Here is a 20,894-nt window from a genome sequence, read left to right as displayed (position 1 = left end):
AGCTTAGAAACAGTATCTAACTTAAACATAGAAGATTTAATTGGATTAGGAGCCCTGAGTTCCTTTCCACAATTCTAAAATCGAAAAGCCTCTCAAAATTTTTTCTTTTAACTTAGATTTGTGGAAAACTCATGTTTTGCAAAACCTGACCTAAATTGACATGAAACTATTTATAGTCTTTATTTATTTTAGTGTAAATATTCATATGATTTTCTGGAGAAATGTGAAAGTATTTTTGTGTGCTTCTGGGATATTTCAAACTCTATAGTTTATGCCTCACATGTTCTATCTAAATCCAAAGTATTCTAAGTCCCAAACATATCTAGGGCCAAAGGTTTCAAATAAAAGATTATGAACCTGTAATAATATTTATTAATCTCAGAATTGGAGCTATTTTGTCAATAGGTAGTATGTTATTTTGCAATTAACTAGGCGTGGAGTCAGACAATATGGTTAGATCATTTAATGGATGGGTTTAAAAAAAGGTGAACAGATAATTTTATTTATAATTTTAAAGGATATGATTGTGCCTGGCATATTATTTGAACATCAATAAACCTGAAATTTCAATGAGATAACTGACTTATTATCTTATTATAATTCATTTATTGGTTATCAAAGTCTTCTTCTTGCCCTCTTATTCTATTGATTTCACATCCAAAGGAATATGTGAAGTTGATTTTGTTTTTAATTTTGTCCTGGAGACCTAAGAACAAGCATGATATAATGTCTATTGAGCCTTGTTTTCAGATTTTACGTTTTTTTAAAAGTTCATGTGCTTTATATATAAAAAGCATTGCTCATCCATTACCACTGTACCTACTTTAAAAAGTAAATTTAAAAGGAAAAAAGTTTCAGGTTTCCGTAAGCCTTTATTTAATTTATAGTCATAGTTTGGATTCTCTTTTTCACTCTACCATTAAAAACCAATATTATCTAAGCAGTAATCCATAAGCTTCTATTAAACACTTGTTGTATCCCTAGCACAAAGTGTTCACAGAGCACTTATTTGAATTAACAATTCACAAACCCAGGATATCTTGGGGTGTTTACTATGTATCAATAACCATGCAGTCAAAATTTCTCAAGAAATTCTATAAATTCTACAAAGAGCTTAATTTCTTGCAGCAGGGACAGAAAAGAACAGGGGGCCTTAAGTAAACAAACATTCCTCCTGGAAGAGCAAAGGAGCTGTTAGCAGAGACCTCACTGATGGAGAACTGCTGATGTGGCTCTTCCTCTTAATACCCAAAGGCTCCCTGTTGGCAGGATTTCGCCATTTTTCAATTCTTACTCTAACTCAGGGGTGGGCAAACTTTTTGACTCGAGGGCCACAATGGGTTCTTAAACTGGACCGGAGGGCCGGAACAAAAGCATGGATGGAGTGTTTGTGTGAACTAATATAAATTCAAAGTAAAGGAGCGGAGGGGAGAGGAAGAGAACCGGATAGAACAGCCGGATCCGGCCCGCGGGCCGTAGTTTGCCCAAGGCTGCCCTAACTTCACAACATCTTTTGTAGGTACTGGTTGCATTCGTTTTGATGAATACCTATGGCATCTCTAGAAAAGACAGAGAAGTCTAGTAGAGTAATTATTAGTTTTGGAGTAAGAAAATACGAGGAAAACACCACTAGGAAGATAGATAAAGATGTGGGCGATATTGGCCAGCTGCTCACCAGTCCAGTTTTCTTCCTGGGCACATGGCTAAACAGAATTTCCAAGTCTTCCTCATCCCTGTGATTGAGGTCTGGGCCCGTGGTCGGCAAACTCATTAGTCAACAGAGCGGCAAACCGCGGCTCGCGAGCCGCAGTTTGCCGACCCCTGGTCTGGGCAATAGGAAGTGAGTGAAACGTACCAGGCCCAGGGTGGGCCCACAGCACCTTCCCATGGATGATCCTCCTTTCTTTCTCTACCAGCTGGACGCAGAGGACTCTCAGGCCTTAGATTTCCACGGATGGAAGGAGCCTGGGTCCCTGGATGACCTCGTGAACTCCCCTGACAGTCAGGGAAATAATTTGAACTTCCATCTGAAGGAGAACTGAATTGTGTTTATTCACTGAAATTTGGAGGATTTTTGTCAGTTACAGCAGGTAGCATTATATTGATCAATACAGTTATGAACATTTAAGGCTAGATTAAGTATGTCTCATAATGTCCAAATAATCTCAAGCCAGAGGTTGTACGATTTAAATCTTGTATTCTGTAACATAGAGATGTGGGTGGGCGGGCTTTGAAATGAACCTGCAGGAGTTCAAATCACAACTCCACCATTTTTCACTCTTTCTCACGAGTGAAATAAGCATCATAGTATTTCCTCATGGGGTCCTTGTGAGATCACATTTGTATAAAGTATTAAGTACAGAATGGGAGCATATTATGCCCAATATAAGTCTTAGTTATCCTTGTTCCTATTACTACTGATGTTACTATTATTTATGACTAGACTTAATTTTTAAAATAAGACAGATGAAACGTTTAATCTGCATGTTAAAAGCATTGTAATAATAGATAGCAGGTGTGGCAATTCTATTTGTCAAACATCAATTGTTTTTTTAGTGTCTGAAGCCTAGGCTGATGAAATTATTACTAAACATTGCTAAAATATTTGTACAACCCCAGTCCCTTGAGAACAAAAACGGTAATAATGCCTCAAAACCACTATAGTATGGCAGTCGTTTGTGTTGCTGGTGATGGAATTGATGGTTCACTTTGAAGGCTCACTTTAAATTCCAATTTCACTTTAAAAAGAAAAAAAGTTCTTCTAAAAATATATGAGATTAGCCAAAACCGGTTTGGCTCAGTGGAAGAGCGTCAGCCTGCGGACTGAAAGGTCCCAGGTTCGATTCCGGTTAAGGGCATGTACCTTGGTTGCGGGCACATCCCCTGTAGGAGGTGTGCAAGAGGCAGCTGATCGATGTTTCTCTCTCATCGATGTTTCTGACTATCTATCCCTCTCCCTTCATCTCTGTAAAAAATCAATAAAAATATATTTAAAAAAAATAAAATAAAAATATATGAGATTATATTATAGCAAAATATAATAAAGATGGAATATGCAAATTGACCATCACTCCATCACAAAGATGGTTGCACCCACAGCTGAGGCCAAGTTCCCATAAGGAGCCTTAACAAGCAATCAGCAGGGACCTGAGGCTACACTCTCCCCCTCGGGGCTTGACAGGGGATCTCAGGCCGCGCCCCCCACCCAGCAGAACTTAACGGGGAACCTCAAGGTGCACCCCCAGTGTTGGGCTGGGGGATCTCAGGCTGTGCCCCTGCCCAACGGGGCTTGACAGGGGACCTGAGGCTGCACCCCCCTCCCAGTGCTGGGCCAGGGGACCTGAGGCTGTGCCCCCACCCTGCATGGTGGGGCTTGATGGCGGACCTCAGGCCATGCCCCCCATCCTGGGGCCGGGCCAGGGGACCTGAGGGTATGCCCCCTGCTCAGCAGGGCTTGACAAGGGTGGGACTGGCCGGGTCTGGATCTAGCCCAGTGTGGGGGAGAGGCCGGGTCTGGGTCTCACGCAATTTTGAGGTGCATGTGGGTGGGCAGGGACTTGACTCTGGGTTCCATGGTGAGCCCCAGACTCTGACAGGAGGAAGGTTTTCATATACATTTTACTAATTTTCTTTCATCTCTGACACTTCTATTATAGAGAAAGGGCAAATAGCAATATTAAATTATTTCCTCTAATTAATCCTATTTTAGTGTGCATGAATTTCGTGCACTGGGTCACTAGTAGCAAAATAAGGCTTCTGGGGAAAATACACTAATGATTTCTGTAACTTTTTTTTTTTTGGTCTTTTTAAAAATACTTGAAGAAAATCTAATTGATATTCACCATAGACGTTCTGAGATCTGATGCCTACATTTCCCTTTTATTATCTTAGTTTTAGAACTAAACTGAAATGTTAGAAGACGAATTTTGCCATTTGGGGATTTCTCCTTCAGAGTGATGGGTTAATGTCTTCAGTACTTGTCTTCGAAACTTTGGAAAAACAGTTAAATCAGGAATGCACATTTTAACTCACTGGGTCGCAAGACTTCTCTGTTATCAGTGTGTTCCAACCTTGTGATAAAAGGTAAACCAGTGTCCCTGACAACATGTATCTCTCTCGAGAAGCTGAAAGAGCATATACTTCGTTGGATTCTTCTCTCAAAAGTGGTGTAATCATAGGAGCTTGGAATTGAAAGAAACTTTCAATGTCACTCCTAACACACATTTCTGTCATCATTTGTATAATAAAAATAAAAGCCTTGACAAATTGGCTAAAACGTATAACTCTCTCAGGAGCAATTCCTTCACATAGGAACATACCGTCGCTTCAAATAAAACGCATTGCTCTTGACTTACAGCTTCTGTTTCTAAGTGGAATCTGTTGAATGATGGGCACTTGTTTTTTCCTCAGGAGGAAAAACTTCAGTAGCCATTTGGTACACGAGGCATGCATGTCAGGAGACTGCCCTGAGAATCAGTCCTTCTAAACCCATTTTAGAATACGGCTGAGACTCTCTCCTTGCCCCCTGCTCCATCAGCATTTATGTAGCCCGTCCAGTGTGTCTTTCTTTCTTTCTTTCTTTCTTTCTTTCTTTCTTTCTTTCTTTCTTTCTTTCTTTCTTTCTTTCTTTCTTTCTTTCTTTCTTTCTGCCTTGAATTGTGTACTAAGACTTATTGTTATCTGTTTATAGTGTTGAATCTCTCTGTATGATTTCATTGTATCCTCAAAAACTGCTTCTCATAAATGACTTCCTATCACTCATAAAGGTCTTTGGCCCCTTTTTTAATCTGATGGTTTTCCTGTTGAGTGTTCAGTGTTTGTATACTTTGGATTACAGTCCTTTACCAGACGTGTCTTTAGCAGACCTCTTCTCCCAGTCTGTGGCTTGTCTTCTTTCCGTTTTTAAGACCCGCTACTTTTGTAGAAAATGGGAAACTAGTCTTGAGTGGCAACTCTGTGGAGAGCATGTCTTGGATGGTGGGAGGGGAAACGTGGGAGGGTCTGCGTTGATGCCTATCTAGGTCTAGCTTGCAGGAAAGTGCACGTGAACACGGGAAGAAAAGGAGAGAGCAGCCCTGGCCGGTGTGGCTCAGTGGATAGAGCGTCGACCTGCAGACGCAAGGGTCCCGGGTTCGTTTCCGGTCAAGGGCATGTACCCTGGTTGCGGGCACATCCCCAGTAGGGAGTGTGCAGGAGGCAGCTGATCGATGTTTCTCTCTTATCAATGTTTCTAACTCTCTATACCTCTCCCTTCCTTCTCTGTAAAAAATCAATAAAATATATTTTTTTTAAAAAAGAAAAGAAAAGGAGAGAGCAACGGAGGTGTTTACTTCTGTGTCAGAGGCCATCGTATAGTTATGATGAGTTCACAGTGTAGCAAAGGATCGAAGATGGACTGAGGTACCAGCGGGGATCTTTGTAGGAACGGAACTTAATCTGATTGTCCTTGAAAGCCGGTTAGGTCTTCCCTAGTGAGAGAGGGGCAAGAAATGAAACTCCACTTGAGAAACAGAATTCAGAGTTTTTATCACTTTAGTTTACATTGTAAAGGATCATTTAGTTTATGTGGATTATGCTTTAGATTTAGAGCCTGAATATTTCAAATACATGAAGGATGGGCTTTGTTTATCTGAAGAGACTAGGACTATACATCCTTTGTGGTTCCAGCTGATCCTGTTTGGAGCAGATGCTGGGTTGTGTGTCTCACAGGGTGTGTAGAAAGAATAAATTAGCTTGGCATATTTGAATGCAGATAAGTGTATTATAACATTTTCCAAATATTGCACATTGCCATTTAAAAACATACTCTACACGTGTATTTTTCAAACCTATGGAATATTTGCCTTGTATTTTATTAGGTAATTCCACCTTCTTAATGTTTTGAACTATAAAAATATTCTGGTTTTTATTTTTTAAATATATTTTATTGATTGTTTACAGAGAGGGAGGGAGAGGGATAGAGAATTAGAAACATCGATGAGAGAGAAACATCGATTAGCTGCCTCCTGCACACCTCCTACTGGGGATGTGCCTGCAACCAAGGTACATGCCTTGACCGGAATCGAACCTGGGACCTTTCAGTCCGCAGGCCGATGCTCTATCCACTGAGCCAAACCGGTTAGGGCAAAAAAATATTCTAGTTTTTAAATTTTAACTTCATTTTGAGGTCAGTTGTCTATTCTAGCTTTACAGTTTCTCCTCTTTTTATATTGTTAAATTTGTGTGATCCTTAAAGCATGCTACACATATATTAACATTTCATAGAGGCATTTTTTGAATACCATTGATTTAAAATTCTCTATTGTCGAGGTCTTTCAGAAGGATTTGACTTTATGGATAGATTTGAGGGAAGCTGCCTGTTTACAGATACTGTTATCTGTGTATCGGGAGCCACCTCTGTATCTAAATTGGTATGTGTGAAATCTGCCTCATTACTCTAGCCTTATACTGATTGATTTCTGTGCCACTCCAGACTCAATTACAAGCGACTAAAACTCAGATTTAATCAAAATAAAAGGGAGGTGGGGCAGGGAGGATGTATTTTACCATACATCTGAAGAGTGTTTAGGTTCATTTCAAGCACAGTGGACTCTAGATGTCCATATGAGGTTCTGCGTGCTCTGCTGGACTCGGCTTGATTTCAGTTACAGGCAGGTTTGGTGTGTTTTTTTTTTTCACCGAGAGGAGAAGGTGAGGCACACGCATAGGTAGAGAAGGCTGTTGCCCATGGGATCGCCACTTTCACGTGGTGAAAAGCAAAAGCCATTTCTCAAAGGAAAAGCTGCTGGGCTGACGGAGAAGCAGGAGGCCCCACAGCAGGACCCAGGGTTGGCCTTGCTATATGATCCCTTTGGGAACACTGTCGTGGTTGGCCCTCATCATCTCTTATGCATTAGGAGATACTAAGCGTGACACATATTAGGAGGAATCCCGGTTCCTTGTTTGCTAATCCAAAATCAGATGCCATCCTGAGACATAGACAATTTATAAACTCAGTTGAGAGCATGCCGTCGTACAGATCGCAAGCCTAGTCTCCATAATGCTTTGTCTAGTCCTTGTTGGGCCAGCCAGTTGAGCATGCCCACCCCCGAGTTTCCTTATCCGTTTGAAGAAGACTGATGCAGTGAGGCCGGCTCAGCTCTGAGGTCATTTCCATCGCGGAGAACGTGTGATTCCATGGTTTTCTTGCAAAACTGAGTACGGGCTGGTTTTCCTTTTCTTTTCCTTGGAACAGGGACATTGAGTGGAACCAGCAATTGCTCTCCAAAAGCTAAATCCAATAAAACTTTGTGCCACGATGGGAATTTTCCAGGAGGCTATTGAGCACTTGAAATGTGACTGGTGTGACTGAGGAAATCCGTTTCTAATTAAATTTTAATTAATTTTCATTTAAATTAGAACTAGAGGCCTGGTGCATGAAATTCGTGCATGGGGGGGGGGGTGTCCCTCAGCCCAGCCTGCACCCTCTCCAATCTGGGACCCCGAGAGGGATGTCCGACTGCCCGTTTAGGATTGGGCCTAAACGGGCAGTCAGACATCCCTCTCACAATCCAGGACTGCTGGCTCCCAAATACTCACCTGCCTGCCTTCCTGATTGCCCCTAACCGCTTCTGCCTGCCAGCCTGATCACCCCCTAACCACTCCCCTGCCAGCCTGATTGATGCCTAACTGCTCCCCTGCCAGCATGTTTGCCCCTAACTGCCCTCCCCTGCAGGCCTGGTCCCCCCCAACTGCTCTCCCCTGCAGGCCTGGTCCCCCCCAACTGCTCTCCCCTGCAGGCCTGGGTCCCCCCCAACTGCCCTCCCCTGCAGGCCTTGTCCCCTCCAACTGCTCTCCCCTGCAGGCCTGGGTCCCCCCCAACTGCGCTCCCTTGCAGGCCTGGTCCCCCCCAACTGCCCTCCCCTGCAGGCTTGATTGCCCCCAACTGCTCTCCCCTGCAGGCCTGGTCCCCCCCAACTGCCCTCCCCTGCTGGCCTGATCGCCCACAACTGCCCTCCCTTGCTGGCCATCTTGTGGCAGTCATCTTGTGTCCACATGGGGGCAGCCATCTTGTGTGTTGGAGTGACGGTCAATGTGCATATTACTCTTTTATTAGCTAGGATAGCCACAGCTCCTGAAATTATAAATGCATTTAAGCAAGATGTTTTTTGAGAAACAGCTAAAATTCATAATTGAAACACGTATGTCCAAGTGTGGGCAGCGAATGTAAACGGACCATCTCCTCCTCTGCTCTCTCTCCAGTCCCCTGCACACAGCTACTCCAGCTACGACTCCAGCAAGCACGAGGGCGGAGAGCGGGGGGCCGAGGACCTGTCCCTGCACCGGGGGGACGAGGACGAGGATGAGCACGAGGACCACGACGACGCCGAGAAGGTGGCCGAGACGGACGGCGTGGAGGCCGAGCGGCTGAAGGCTTTCAACGTGAGTCCCCCCACCGCCCCGGCGGCTCACCCCTCACCACGTCGCGCTCATGTTGCCTGCTGGTACATGTGGATGTTTCAGAGACGTGTTTGTTTAATTTGCAGAGGGATTTAAAAGTACATGAAACACTCTTTGCCAACCAGAATTGCTGTGTTTTGCTTAGAATGTTCAGGCCCGAGGTGGCCGGACACTGGCGTGTTGTGTGAGTATCATGACTCCCCAGGGGGGCAGGAGCACACAGCCCGTCATCAGCTGGCCCTTCTGCTTGCCCAGCGTGTCTAATGCTGCATGACAAAGGGTCCGTTGTGTGTGTTCAGAGACAGTACACTGCAGAGTAGCGAAGTGGCGGCCGCACTGTATTCCTCTCTCTAGCAGAGAGTTTTATGGGGTGCTTCTTTGTCACAGTCTGCTGTTGCCTCCTGTTGTATTTTTCTACACGACAGTCTAAACTTTCCTGTCTGTCTATGTCTGTCTGCCTTTCTCTCTCTCTCTTTCTCTCTCTCTCTCTCTTTTTTAATCCAAACCATGGAGAAAGTCTTTAAAGGGTGTTTGCTTAAAATTTCTGGCTTTCCATTGCAAAGTTCTTCAGTGAATAAACCAAAAAAACCAGAGTATTTTCCTATCCGTGATCAAGACAGGAAGCGAGGAACAGCCGAGAGCAGCCCTCCAAACCCTTCTCCTCTGTCTCCCTCTTGCCAACAGATGTTTGTCAGGCTGTTTGTAGATGAAAACTTGGACCGAATGGTCCCAATCTCTAAGCAGCCCAAAGAAAAGATCCAGGCTATCATTGACTCATGCAGGCGACAATTCCCTGAGTACCAAGAGCGTGCCAGAAAGCGCATCCGTACTTACCTCAAGTCCTGCAGGCGGATGAAAAGAAGTGGTTTTGAGATGGTGAGTTTTGAATGAAAACACAGCCCTAGATTCCATCCAAATCCCACCTGTAAACCATGACACTATTTATTTTTTCATCCTAGTGTCCTTTTTTATTTTTTCCATGATGTCAGGTCACAGGGGTTCTGTTTGCTCGTTTGTTTCCCCCCTTCTCCTTTTCATCTCCCTGAAGCATATTTACCCCTTGTTTATTCAACCAGGAGCCCCTGGTGAGCTAGCACTCACGGGCCCACGTGGTATCGTGCCATAGAAAATGAGGGTCACACGAGTCAAATCCCGTGAGAACCAGCATCTCATTCATGTTTGTTTCTTTCTGTTACACTGAAGTGGAGATGCGGATGAGCAAGCCTGGAGGCTTTGGATGGCCTGGGAGAAGGGCGTTCCGTGGAATGGGAGGAAGTGGATGGGTCCATCTCAGGAACACCGTTCTCGGGCCAACGCTTAGCAGATAGCAAGCCTTGAAAATGGCCATTGGGGGTGGAGACCCTCGTGTGAAAAATAAGGCTTTATGTGCTCAGCGTATCTGTGTGCTTGTGGGTGAAAGCATGAGCTTGGATATTCAGCTGGGCTGTACACATGGGTGAGCTTGTGCGGAGGTTAGATTACTTATGGGTGGAAACGGATGTGTTTTTTTTTAACTTGATTATAATTCACCTTGCTCTCTAAATGTATACCTGTAGATCGTGCATGCATTTACAGTATTTTGTTTTGTGTTAATTTTTTAATTGTATGTGAGTAGAAATGCACTGGGAATTTTCTGAAATCCTTTTTCCCTCTCTCGGCTCCATTAAAGCCAAGACCATGAGTGTTTGTGATCTGGCCCCTCATTCTTCAGTGTGATGCGCCAGGAGCCGGCGTGGCTAGGAGAGGTTTCAGAGGATGTCGTATCTGAGAAATCACTTTTCAGGTGTACATGAAATGACACAATAACAAATCCACCATCTGCTATCACATTTTCTGCATTAGCTTGTGAAAATATCATTGATATTTTTTTTTTTAAAAAAGACTGTCCTTATGGAGAAGCAGTGGTCTGCCTGGATGGGAAAGAGCACGGGTTTGGACCCCAGGGAGCCTGGCTTGGAGTTCCAGATCCAGCACTTCGTAGCTGGGTGGCTCCGGCAAGCCACCTCCACTGCCTGTGGCAGACACCTCTCTGAGATGACACTAATTCCTAATTTATAAAGCTATGGGAATTCTATCCGCTGGCATACGGAAACTCTGGGAGCCATTTCTGACCCACAGTCACCACTAAATAAAATCTTAACTCTGAGAATATTATCAAATATTTTTAATTCATTATCTGCAAAAAGCTTCCATTATACACGCACAGAATCCTCCATGTAAGTAGTTGCTTGCTTCTCAGAATAACTACATTAAAATTAGAGGCGTGGTGCATCAGCCATTTTAAAATAAGAATGGCATAACTGTGTCTGATCAAACTAAATTATTACAAACAGAGGTGATGTGGTATAAAGGAGGAGAGACACTTGGGATGGGGAAAGCTATTTTCCCCATTATTGAATTATTAAAACAATTATTATTATTTACCCAATATGAGAGAGATAACAAACAAAAAGGATATCTAAGCAGGTGTAAAAGCCTGGAATGCTGGCATTGACATAGGATCTGGTCAGGACCACTAAGCAGCTGATGTGAAATTCCAATTGAAACTGTCTCACTCAGACTACAAAGTATATAACATAGCTTCCTTTTTCAGTTACAGCCGTGGTCGGCAAACTGCGGCTCGCGAGCCACATGTGGCTCTTTGGTCCCTTGAGTGTGGCTCTTCCACAAAATACCACGGCCTGGGCGAGTCTATTTTGAAGAAGTGGCATTAGAAGAAGTTTAAGTTTAAAAAATTTGGCTCTGTTGACTAATGAGTTTGCCGACCACTGAGTTACAAGAAAGATAACATTATATATCAATATTTTTTATTTTAACAGCATCTGGCATTACTCTTTCTTCCTAATCATTTAATGTTTAGAGATGATTTTCTTTGGTAAAATTTATTATTTTTCATAGTATAAATGTTTTATTAATCATTATTTTAGAGAAAAAATAATTGTCATGTAGAACTCTTATTTTCTCTAAGGCATATTTGAGACATTCATGGGTTTTTTTCATTAATTGTATTTTTTACTTCCATGGACATCTGTTTGTTGTAAACCTCGCACTATGCATAGAGGACAAAAAGTTGACTACTTCAAAGTCAAGTGGTTTTATAAAGGAATCTTATGCTTTACAGAAATGCTACTAAATTTGAATGTAATCATTTCATTCACTCTTTATTTAATAGACTAGAGGCCTGGTGCACAAAATTCGTGCACAGGTTGGGGGGTGTCCCTTAGCCCAGCCTGCACCTCTCCAATCTGGGACCCCTTGAGGGATGTCTGACCGCCTGTTTAGGCCCGATCCCACTGGCAGTTGGATATTCCTCTCACAATCCAGCACTGCTGGCTCCCAACTGCTCACCTGCCTCTGCCTGATTGCCCCTAACCGCTTCTGCCTGCCAGCCTGATCACACCCTAACCACTCCCCTGCCAGCCTGATCAACGCCTAACTGCTTCCCGGCTGGCTTGATTGCCCCCAACTGCCCTCCCCTACTGACCTGGTCACCCCTAACTGCCCTCCCCTGCAGGCCTGGTCCCCCCAACTGCCCTCCTCTGCTGGCCCGGTCACCCCTAACTGCCCTCCCTGCTGGCCTGATCACCCACAACTGCCCTCCCCTGCTGGCCTGGTCCCCCCAACTGCCCTCCTCTGCCGGCCTGGTCACCCCAACTGCCCTCCTCTGCTGGCCTGGTCACCCCTAACTGCCCACAGCTGCCCTCCCTGCAGGCCATCTTGTGGCAACCATCTTGTGTCCACATGGGGGCAGTCATCTTTGACCACATGGGGGTGGCCATCTTGTGTCTTGGAGTGATGGTCAATTTGCATATTACTCTTTTATTAGATAGGATATATAATGCACATAACATTATACAACATAATGAGAAGTTGAAGAGATGTCTGACCTGTTAATTAGGAAAATAGAACATGTTCCTTGATTAGTATGATTCATTGAGGTGACAAGTTGTGGGAAGTGAAATGCTTAGGTAATAATTCAAGGCCTAATGTAATTAAATGTTAAATGAACAACACGGATGCAAATTGCTATTGCAGTTTAGCCCATTTTTTATGCATTACTCAGCAATGTACTCCTGGCAATAACAAATTAGACCTGCCATCTAGTTGACACTTGGAAGTTTGATTTGTTTTATGTGTCACTTCATTGACATGGAGCGTGGGGAGGATTCTGTGTCACTATGAATAGTCGTCATCTATAACAGGGAGGAAAGGGCATGAGTAGGACAGAGAGGAATCACAGCTAAGTGTTGTACACAAATACTGTTGCCATCATAATTGTTAAATTTGATATGATATCAACAGGTATCTTTTTAAATTGGAAGAACTCTAAACAAAAAAATTATTTTTCTTTTGTGTTTGGTGTAGGTAGACATAAAGAAAATGTATCATTTTCAGTATGTGATTGTTTTCACATGCATGTTATTCTATAATACTTAAAAGCCAACAAGGCAACCTGAAGTGTTTGACATTTTTGATAATGGGATAAGTGTAGGATTATTCGGTAGGGGATTCTGTATTATAAAATGAAAGGGACATGCAATAAATCTAGCTCTTCCGTTACTTGCAATGTCTAAACCAGGAGACGCCTTAAGTAGAGAGAAATACTGAATTATATGTTTCCTGCTGACTTTAAGAAATTCAAAGAAGTATTTCCATGGAAGTGCTTTAGCACAGCATATTTCAGTACTCGAGCATCTTGGCACTCGTTTTGACTAATTTTCTGCTGCCATTAATACAAAATCTATTCACGTTTAATTATTCGGCACTATCCCTCAAGAATTTACATTTCAACACAAATACTTTCAATTGACTGCCTATAATCAAGTTCATATTTATGCATTTTTATTTCACTGGAATTATCAAGACCCCACAGATCTTGATTGCTTAAGCAGCCAACATTTCTGTCATCACAATAAGTATTTTCTATAATGCATGAAGTATAACTGCATTATGACACTTTTCTACACACGCTTCTCATTTTTACCAATTCATTGTTAACAAACATCTCAAATCACAAAATCCTCCATGTTGGATGTCAAAGGGTATGTTTTGTGAAAAATCGAATAAGCTTGATCCAAAGTACTGTCTTAGTTTTCATTAAGTTTTAAAGACGCCATGAGTTAAACAGCCATTCACCTAATCCTTAGACAGAAATATCAAATGGTTATGGATTCTGCTGTGTGGCTTTGGCAAACTACTTCCGCTACTTTTTGTGAAGAATATTTGTTGATTGGTCCAGAAAAGAAATGCATTTCTTCAGGGTGTCCTGAGCCTGAATTCAAGAGTACCTGTCATAGATAAGCTCATAGAGACAAAGCTTTATAAAAAGGTGGGGTTGGCCCATACCTGAATGTCACCTGTGTCACCTGATACGATTTCTCTTTTTGTTTTCTGAGTGTGCATTGTGAGAGACGCACCATGCTGCATAGGTTTAATGCAAGTTTATAAAACTCAAGTGAAAATATTTAGGAGAGATGATCTCCTAAGACTCTCAGTCCTTCATTCCTCCTGTACCTCAAATTTTGCCACTGTACCAAGTTCTATCAGATATCCTAGATATTTGAATTCGTAAATCTCAGCCTCTTGAAAAATGACCTATTTACTTGCATTTTAATATTATGCAAGTGACTGTGTGTGTTTGAAGGAATAAGTCTCATGCAATTACTTGGTAAAATTTTGCCAAGGACATTGTCCACGAAGTTACTCAGGGTCCACTACAAATGATTTTATTTCAGAAACTTCTAGAAGGAAAAGCAAGAAGAAAATTGTTTCTCCTGCAGAAATAGTGCTCCTATGTTTTCTCGTCACTAGGACTCAGTGTAACCTTGTATGTTCTCTTTTGCCCCTTGCCTCCAAGAAGTTCAGAGTCAAAGTCTTTCTAAGGTCCCCATTATCCTTTTAGCTGAATTTATTTTAGTGTGCATGTGTCTATTTTAGGGAAAAAGTGAGATGTGAATTTTAAAAACAAATATGTAAATAATCTAATTATGGCAACATCATAATTTCATACTATCTTCTAACTTCTTGTCCTTACTATTTCTTTTTAATTGCATCCTATAATAATACCCTTTTCAGTAATTTTGATATCTGACCTTCTGATCTTACAGTTCTTTCATCAGAAAATAAATACTTAATGTTTAGGAATAGTACATTTTTAAGAGAATTTGACTAATTACATCATTTGCTTCTATTCGTCTAATGCAGCCCCAAAGTAGAGGGATCAGAATTTGCTTTTAATTCACAGCTTCCCTGATATCAGAAGCATTGCAAAAGCTACAGTGACATTTGCTATTCCTTCTTTAGCAAATAGAGATGTTATAAGAAATGAATTAGAGTGCTTCTTTAAACTAAAATCTTGATCAGAAATATGCCCAGTCCTTCATGCAAGAGCCTGATTAAAAACGTTATGAACCTGCATAGCCAGTATCACTTAGAATGTTGCTCCATCAACCATCCCGGCTCTTCCCCGTTTTCAGTTTTCCTTTTTCACTGAGAGGGAAATGTCTTCTCTTCTGTGAAATGAAAAAAGTTTCCAGATTCCAAGGAAATAATTAATCTCATAACTTCTCTTTCACAGCCTGAGTCCAGCTTGCTTTGCTAGATCTTCTGAAAGATTATTTTACACTCAAAGATCAGACCCATCAGCACCAACTAACTCCCTTGATCATCCCTCACATTGAAATTCTGGTTCTCACCACACTGGATTAGTTCCTAGGAAGATCACATGACTACATTTGCACCAAACCCAAAGGTTGAATCCTCGGCTCAATCAGCCCCATTTTCTTGAGGCTCTTATTTCTGTCCCTCCTTTTTTTAAATTTTTTATTTTTTATTTTGGGCACTTTCTAAGATTCTGGGCTTGGCAATGTACAGCATATGACCCTACTCATAGTTGCAGAAGTCTGCACTATATGCTCTATTCCACTCTCAAAATAGAATTCCAGTCATCTACAAAGCGTTGGTATTTCATTCCAAATGTCAGCCAGACATTTGACAAATGTACTGATATATTTTCACTGAACTCTTTATATTCTCCGTCACCCATCATCTTCACTGATATTCCACCTTATTCCACCTTATCTACTCTGTCACTGGTAAATTCCTCTTGACTTGCCTATTTCTGGTACTAAGTCCACTGTTGTCATTTAATCAGTGTTCATAAACTTGAGATGAGATTTGACTGTTGATTACACTTATGGCTTGCATCCTACACTCACTGAATTCTGTTTATTCTTCCTTTGCTGAGTTTCAAATCGGTCCCATCATTTTGAATTTTATCTGCTATCATTTTAGTTCTAGTCCTTCCTAACTCATACCCATATTCTTATATAGTTCTTTTTATAAAAAAGAAAATTCATTTATTTCTAAAGAGAGAGGAAGGGAGAGGGGGGGAGAGAGAGAGAGACATCCATGCGAGAACAGAACATCGACTTGCTGTCTCCCGCACACCCCATACTGGGGATTGAACCCATCACCGGGGCATGTGCCCTGACCAGGAATCAAACCGTGAACCTCCTGGTACCTGGGATGACGCCCAACCCACTGAGCCACACTGGCCAGGGCTCTTGCGTAATTCTTTAAACTCAACTCCATCTCATTCTTCCTCCCTACCGTCTATTCCTAGGCAGGCACAGAACTAGGATTTGTGCATGCCTGGAAATTATAAAATTTGGGGCCTTTTTTAAAAAAAAAAAAAAAAAAGAAAAGTAATACACCATTATGAGCAAAAAATTAGGTAGAATGGTGAATATTTATTTATAGTTAGGAAAGATACCATATACACAGAAAAGGATTTAAAAATAGGGACGTTTTGAAGATTCAAACCCTTTTCTTCTGACATCTTAGAAAATGTGCAGACACACATATAAATTCTTCCTGGGTTTTACATGGCTCCCAGCAGAGGGCTTAAACATGCGGGACGTGCAGGAGTCCCAGCGGAGCGAGGGATACTGGCGCCTGCACGTCATTGGTTGTATGAAAAGTCTCCTTGGCTCCTGGAACAGTCTTTCCCAATTCTGGCTTTGGCAGTGTCCGACGTTGCCATTTTAGAACAAAGTCTAAGTTGTTTATATGTTGGAGTGTAGTCTTTTGAAATCGGGCGGCTAAGTCTCAATTCCAGGCTTAGTTGAATTTCCAGACAATTTGATGTGATGTTTCTGAGTCTCCATCTTTCTAAAGGAGAGCCCTGTTGGAGTCTTACATGTGATCATGTATATACAGTGTTTAGCACATCATCTTGCCCCTTTCTATTCCTTTTTAAAAATATGTCCAGTTCCTTTAACACGACAGGCCATCATATGGGATTGCTGCTCGCTCTCTGTCTTGGTCCACTGATGTTTCCTGGCTCAGGGGTTATGGGTACAATGCTCTCATTATTTACTAAATTCATTAAGTGGAAGAATAACTAAAATGTATAGCCAAATAGTTGTCAGAGTTACTAATTATTGTATCTTTTAGTTTTAGCAAAATATTGACCTGAGCCTCATAGAATACCACAGTCACACACACATATCACCTCCCTTTCCTCTACAAATATATACAACTCCTAAGTAAAATATAGTTTTTTAAAATAACTTGCTAAGCTAAAAAGAAAAGAAAAAAGAAAAGGAAAGGAAAGGAAATTCCCAGGCCAAGAAATGAATAGAAAACTCAGAGGCAGAATTGTAAGCCCTTAATGTGATAGGGTAGTAGACGAGGAAGGTAGAAAAAGTGAGGTCTGGATACCCTGTCAAGCTCAGGAGACGTGGATTTTGGTGTGGGACCAGGCAGGAAATGCATGGAATACTGGACAGAAAGGTCGGGCCCTGGAAGGCCGACGGCTCACATTAACGAGGAATTAAAAGTGTCTCCTTACAACTTTAAGAAGTAAAATAGGCATTGTAAGCATTGAGATGAAAATCGTACCAAGTGGGTTAAGTAGAAGGTAAGTTTCAGCCAAAGAGAAAATCCATAAACACAAAACTATGGGAATTACAGAGAGAAAAAGAGAAGGAAATATAAAAAACATGTACGCTGAATAGAGTTGATGAAGACATAGCTAATCGGCATTCCAGAGGAGAACTTGGGGATAAGGACCTGCTTCAAACAGCTGAGGAGCAGGCTTTTTGGAACTGAGTAGTGAGGAGACCATGGAGTCCTAAGACCAGACAAGCGGACCGGTGCTGAGCAGCATAAATAAAAGCAAAGCCGTACCTACGGATGTCACAGTAGAAACCGCAGACCCATGGCATTCTTTTTTTAAAAAAAATATATATTTTTATTGATTTCAGAGAGGAAGGGAGAGGAAGAGAGAGAGAGAAACACCAATGATGAGAGAGAATCACTGATCAGTTCCCCCTTTCACACCCCCCTCTGGGGATCGGGCCCACATGTGCCCTTGACCGGAATCGAACCTGGGACCCTTCAGTCCACAGGCTGACATTCTACCCACTGAGCCAACCCAGCTAGGGCCCGTGGCATTCTCAAAGTGTCAGCAGGAAGAAGCAAGATATGATCGAAAACAGGACAGAATGAACACACTTCTTGTCCTCAAAAATAGATGTCGGAGCCAATCTTCAAAGTACTAAGAAAATGTCTTCAAAATTTGTAGAGAAACTACTTTTAACCTAAAAATCAATGCACCGCTAACGCCACATCCGGAGAGAGGAAGGAGATTCTGCAGCGACGGGGGCTCCCAGGCGCAGGCTGTCTCCGGGTGACCCAGAAAGTCCTCTATAAAGAAGGAAGCTGACCCCCGAGGGAAGCGGTGGAAAGCGGGCAGTGACGGTGAGGAAAGCGGAAGAACAGCACCTCGACTTTATATCAAATGGACTTTAGTTCAGATCTGTGCTTCACCAGTTGTTACTGTAGGACCTTGTCAACCCAGGTTTTCATTTATTTCTGGAAAAATGGAAATAAATGGCACTTACCTTATACGTGAAACCAGCAGCACTTGCAATAACAATGTGACCACTCCTGCGTAGCCCAGTACGTGGCGTCCGAGGAACGTGATCAAATGCAGCTTAATCTGAAATTTCATTCCGCCGTTGCCTTTACTGGGAAACCCTGGCTGCCTTCATCTGTTGAACTGCTCAGAGAACTGAATCAATTATGTCCTTATCTACTTAACCCTCCCTTCTGGCTGAGAACAGCCTTTTATCTCTCTCTCTTCTGTGTGCAAGTTTTACTTGTGGTACCTCTCCTGTAGCTTTATTCTTTCCTGTCTTATATTACTGTGCCTTACATATGGGCCTGGCTCCCTAACACGGAGTTCTATTTCTTGAGAACCATGCTTCTTACTTTGTGCGCATCTGTATCGCCCACAGTGTCGTGTGCAGTGCAATTAGTGGCTCATGAACGCTGCTCAATACATGTCCAATTCAATTGAATTAAAATTATTGAATGAAAGATGAGTGAGTGAGTGAGTATTTACTAATGTGTTACTTTGTGGTAGAAATGAGTTGGGAGATAAGCTAATTTATATTGTGTACTATGTGTCTCACAGTATTCTGCAATTGGCATTTGAATTGAAAAGCTACCACTGACTGAAAATCTAGCCTACTATATTTTAAATCTTTAGGGAGATTTTTCCACTAAATAAGACAATTATATAACATTTAATTTTTTTTATCACATTTAATTTTTACTCTTTCTTTAATTCTTGAAACACTGTTTTAAACATATTTTCATCTACTTGTCAATTATTGTGACTAGGTAGTGACATTAAATGTATAAATAGAATTTTGTGTAGTTTTAGGTTTCACATGTAAACTATTAGGGAGAAGATGCTGTGATCCACAGTAATCATAAGTGTATATAGTCACTTTTTCCAGAATTAAAAGATGCTTCCTAGTGGAGATTTAGATAAATGGTCACTTAGTTAAAAGTGAAAATACCATTTTGGTTGATAATTTCATTTCTCTTATTTTGATCAGAGGTATTTTCATATGACATTAACTAAACTGGACTTCTAAGTATCAACTCTAAGACTATGTAAGTATAGAAGTATATGTAGGTACCAACTATTATTCCCCATGCATTTGTGAAAGATCATTATTAACGGCCAATAATGTTTTAAAATTAAGGCAAACGCGTAGAGCATCACTTCATAGAAAAATATGTATAATCAAACCCTCACTGAAGATTAATTAGCATGTCTGTTACAAACACATTTTCAAGCTCCTTTGCCTTAGTCGAGAGAATTTTCTCGAGAAACTGGAGCAAATCCAATGGTTCACATACAGCTGGGTCCAAGGGCTCAAATGCCAGGGGTTTGATGCTCCCCATTTCTTTCCTGTGCTTCTCTGGGCACTGCTTGACCTCTCAGGTGGTCCTTGCTACCCGCTGGGAAAGGTGGCATTAGCAGCTCTTAACCTCTGTTCTTAAAACTCACAGTCTGAGAGCAGTCTCCCAGCGTCAGGTCCTGGTCCCCATGAAAGGGCTTGGATTGGCCCTTTTTGGACCGTAAGTCCACCTCTTGGATCAGTCACTGGGAACAAAGTGATGAGCTCTATGATTGTCTAATCCTCAATCAGGTGGCCAGGGTCAGGCCAAGGAGCCACTTGGCTCACCATTTCCACCAAAACCATACAGGATGAGGTCGGGACAGTCGACCTGCTATTTTAGCCCACATTCACCATCTTTATCTGAAATATTGGATCATCTCAGGTTCCGAATTCAGAACTTTTCAGATTTTGGAAACATGATAGAATATATTATCCTGGTTCTTGCATAACAGCAGGAATCTGGGAAAACATCCCATATACAAATTTATTATTTCTGCCACAAAACGTATGACCATGCCCAGAAAGTAGGAAAAAGAAGGATTGTAAGTATTCTCATGTCATTTTTATGCCAATTGAGTTTGCCCCAAGTTTTTGAAAATCTTTGTATGTAAAATATTAGGATTTTAGCATTGCCAGTAAAAGGTTGAGCGTCTATACTAAACATACTTGGTTGGGTGTGTATTATACCCTACATGCGAGGCATTGTACTGGCTTGTACAGTAAATCCTATGATGGCAGAGACAGCAGAGTTGGCCTCCATGTCTTTGGACTTGACTTAGTTCCTGACATGTAGAAAGTGCTCATGAAATATGCTTGTTGAACAAATAAGTGAGGATGTCAGTGGTTTTTGTGTACATTACTTCATGGAAGTAATTCTAACAACGGCTCCATGACATAGAGGTTATTTTTTCTATTCAGAACTTACCGAATGAACCTCAGTGTTTCCACTTACGAAAATAGAGATAATGATACTTGGCAGGATGAGTGAAGCTCGGAGAGATTAAATAGCACATTGGTCAGACAGATTGCAAGTAGTTGAACTGTTGCTGAACTGTTAGGTTATCCCACTGATGTCTACAAATGCCGCTGCCTAGTTAACCAAAGAGATCCCTTAGGGGCTGGAGCGTTCTGTGCAGCCTATAACAATTACGCATTTAGGTGCAGAGATACCTTTTAGGGGAAATAGGGTAT

General features: G+C 41.8%; 1 protein-coding gene across 7 annotated transcripts in view; it reads left to right on the top strand.

Annotated features, from left to right (window-relative positions):
• Window positions 1-20,894, top strand: part of NOL4 (nucleolar protein 4) — a 236,212-nt gene that overhangs the window by 160,846 nt on the left and 54,472 nt on the right. For 5 of the 7 annotated variants that reach the window (XM_080685158.1, XM_080685155.1, XM_080685157.1 and 2 more), the window contains 2 exons: window positions 8,242-8,421; window positions 9,124-9,315. In XM_080685158.1, coding sequence (XP_080541284.1) covers window positions 8,242-8,421; window positions 9,124-9,315 — 372 coding nt within the window. The remainder of the gene's footprint in view (window positions 1-8,241; window positions 8,422-9,123; window positions 9,316-20,894) is intronic. The other 2 variants (XM_080685156.1, XM_080685161.1) reach the window with 1 other exon arrangement.

The sequence above is a fragment of the Plecotus auritus genome (assembly GCF_963455305.1).
Source record: "Plecotus auritus genome assembly, chromosome: 8".
NCBI classification, from domain to species: Eukaryota; Metazoa; Chordata; class Mammalia; order Chiroptera; family Vespertilionidae; genus Plecotus; species Plecotus auritus.
This window is presented reverse-complemented; position numbering and strand designations above follow the sequence as displayed.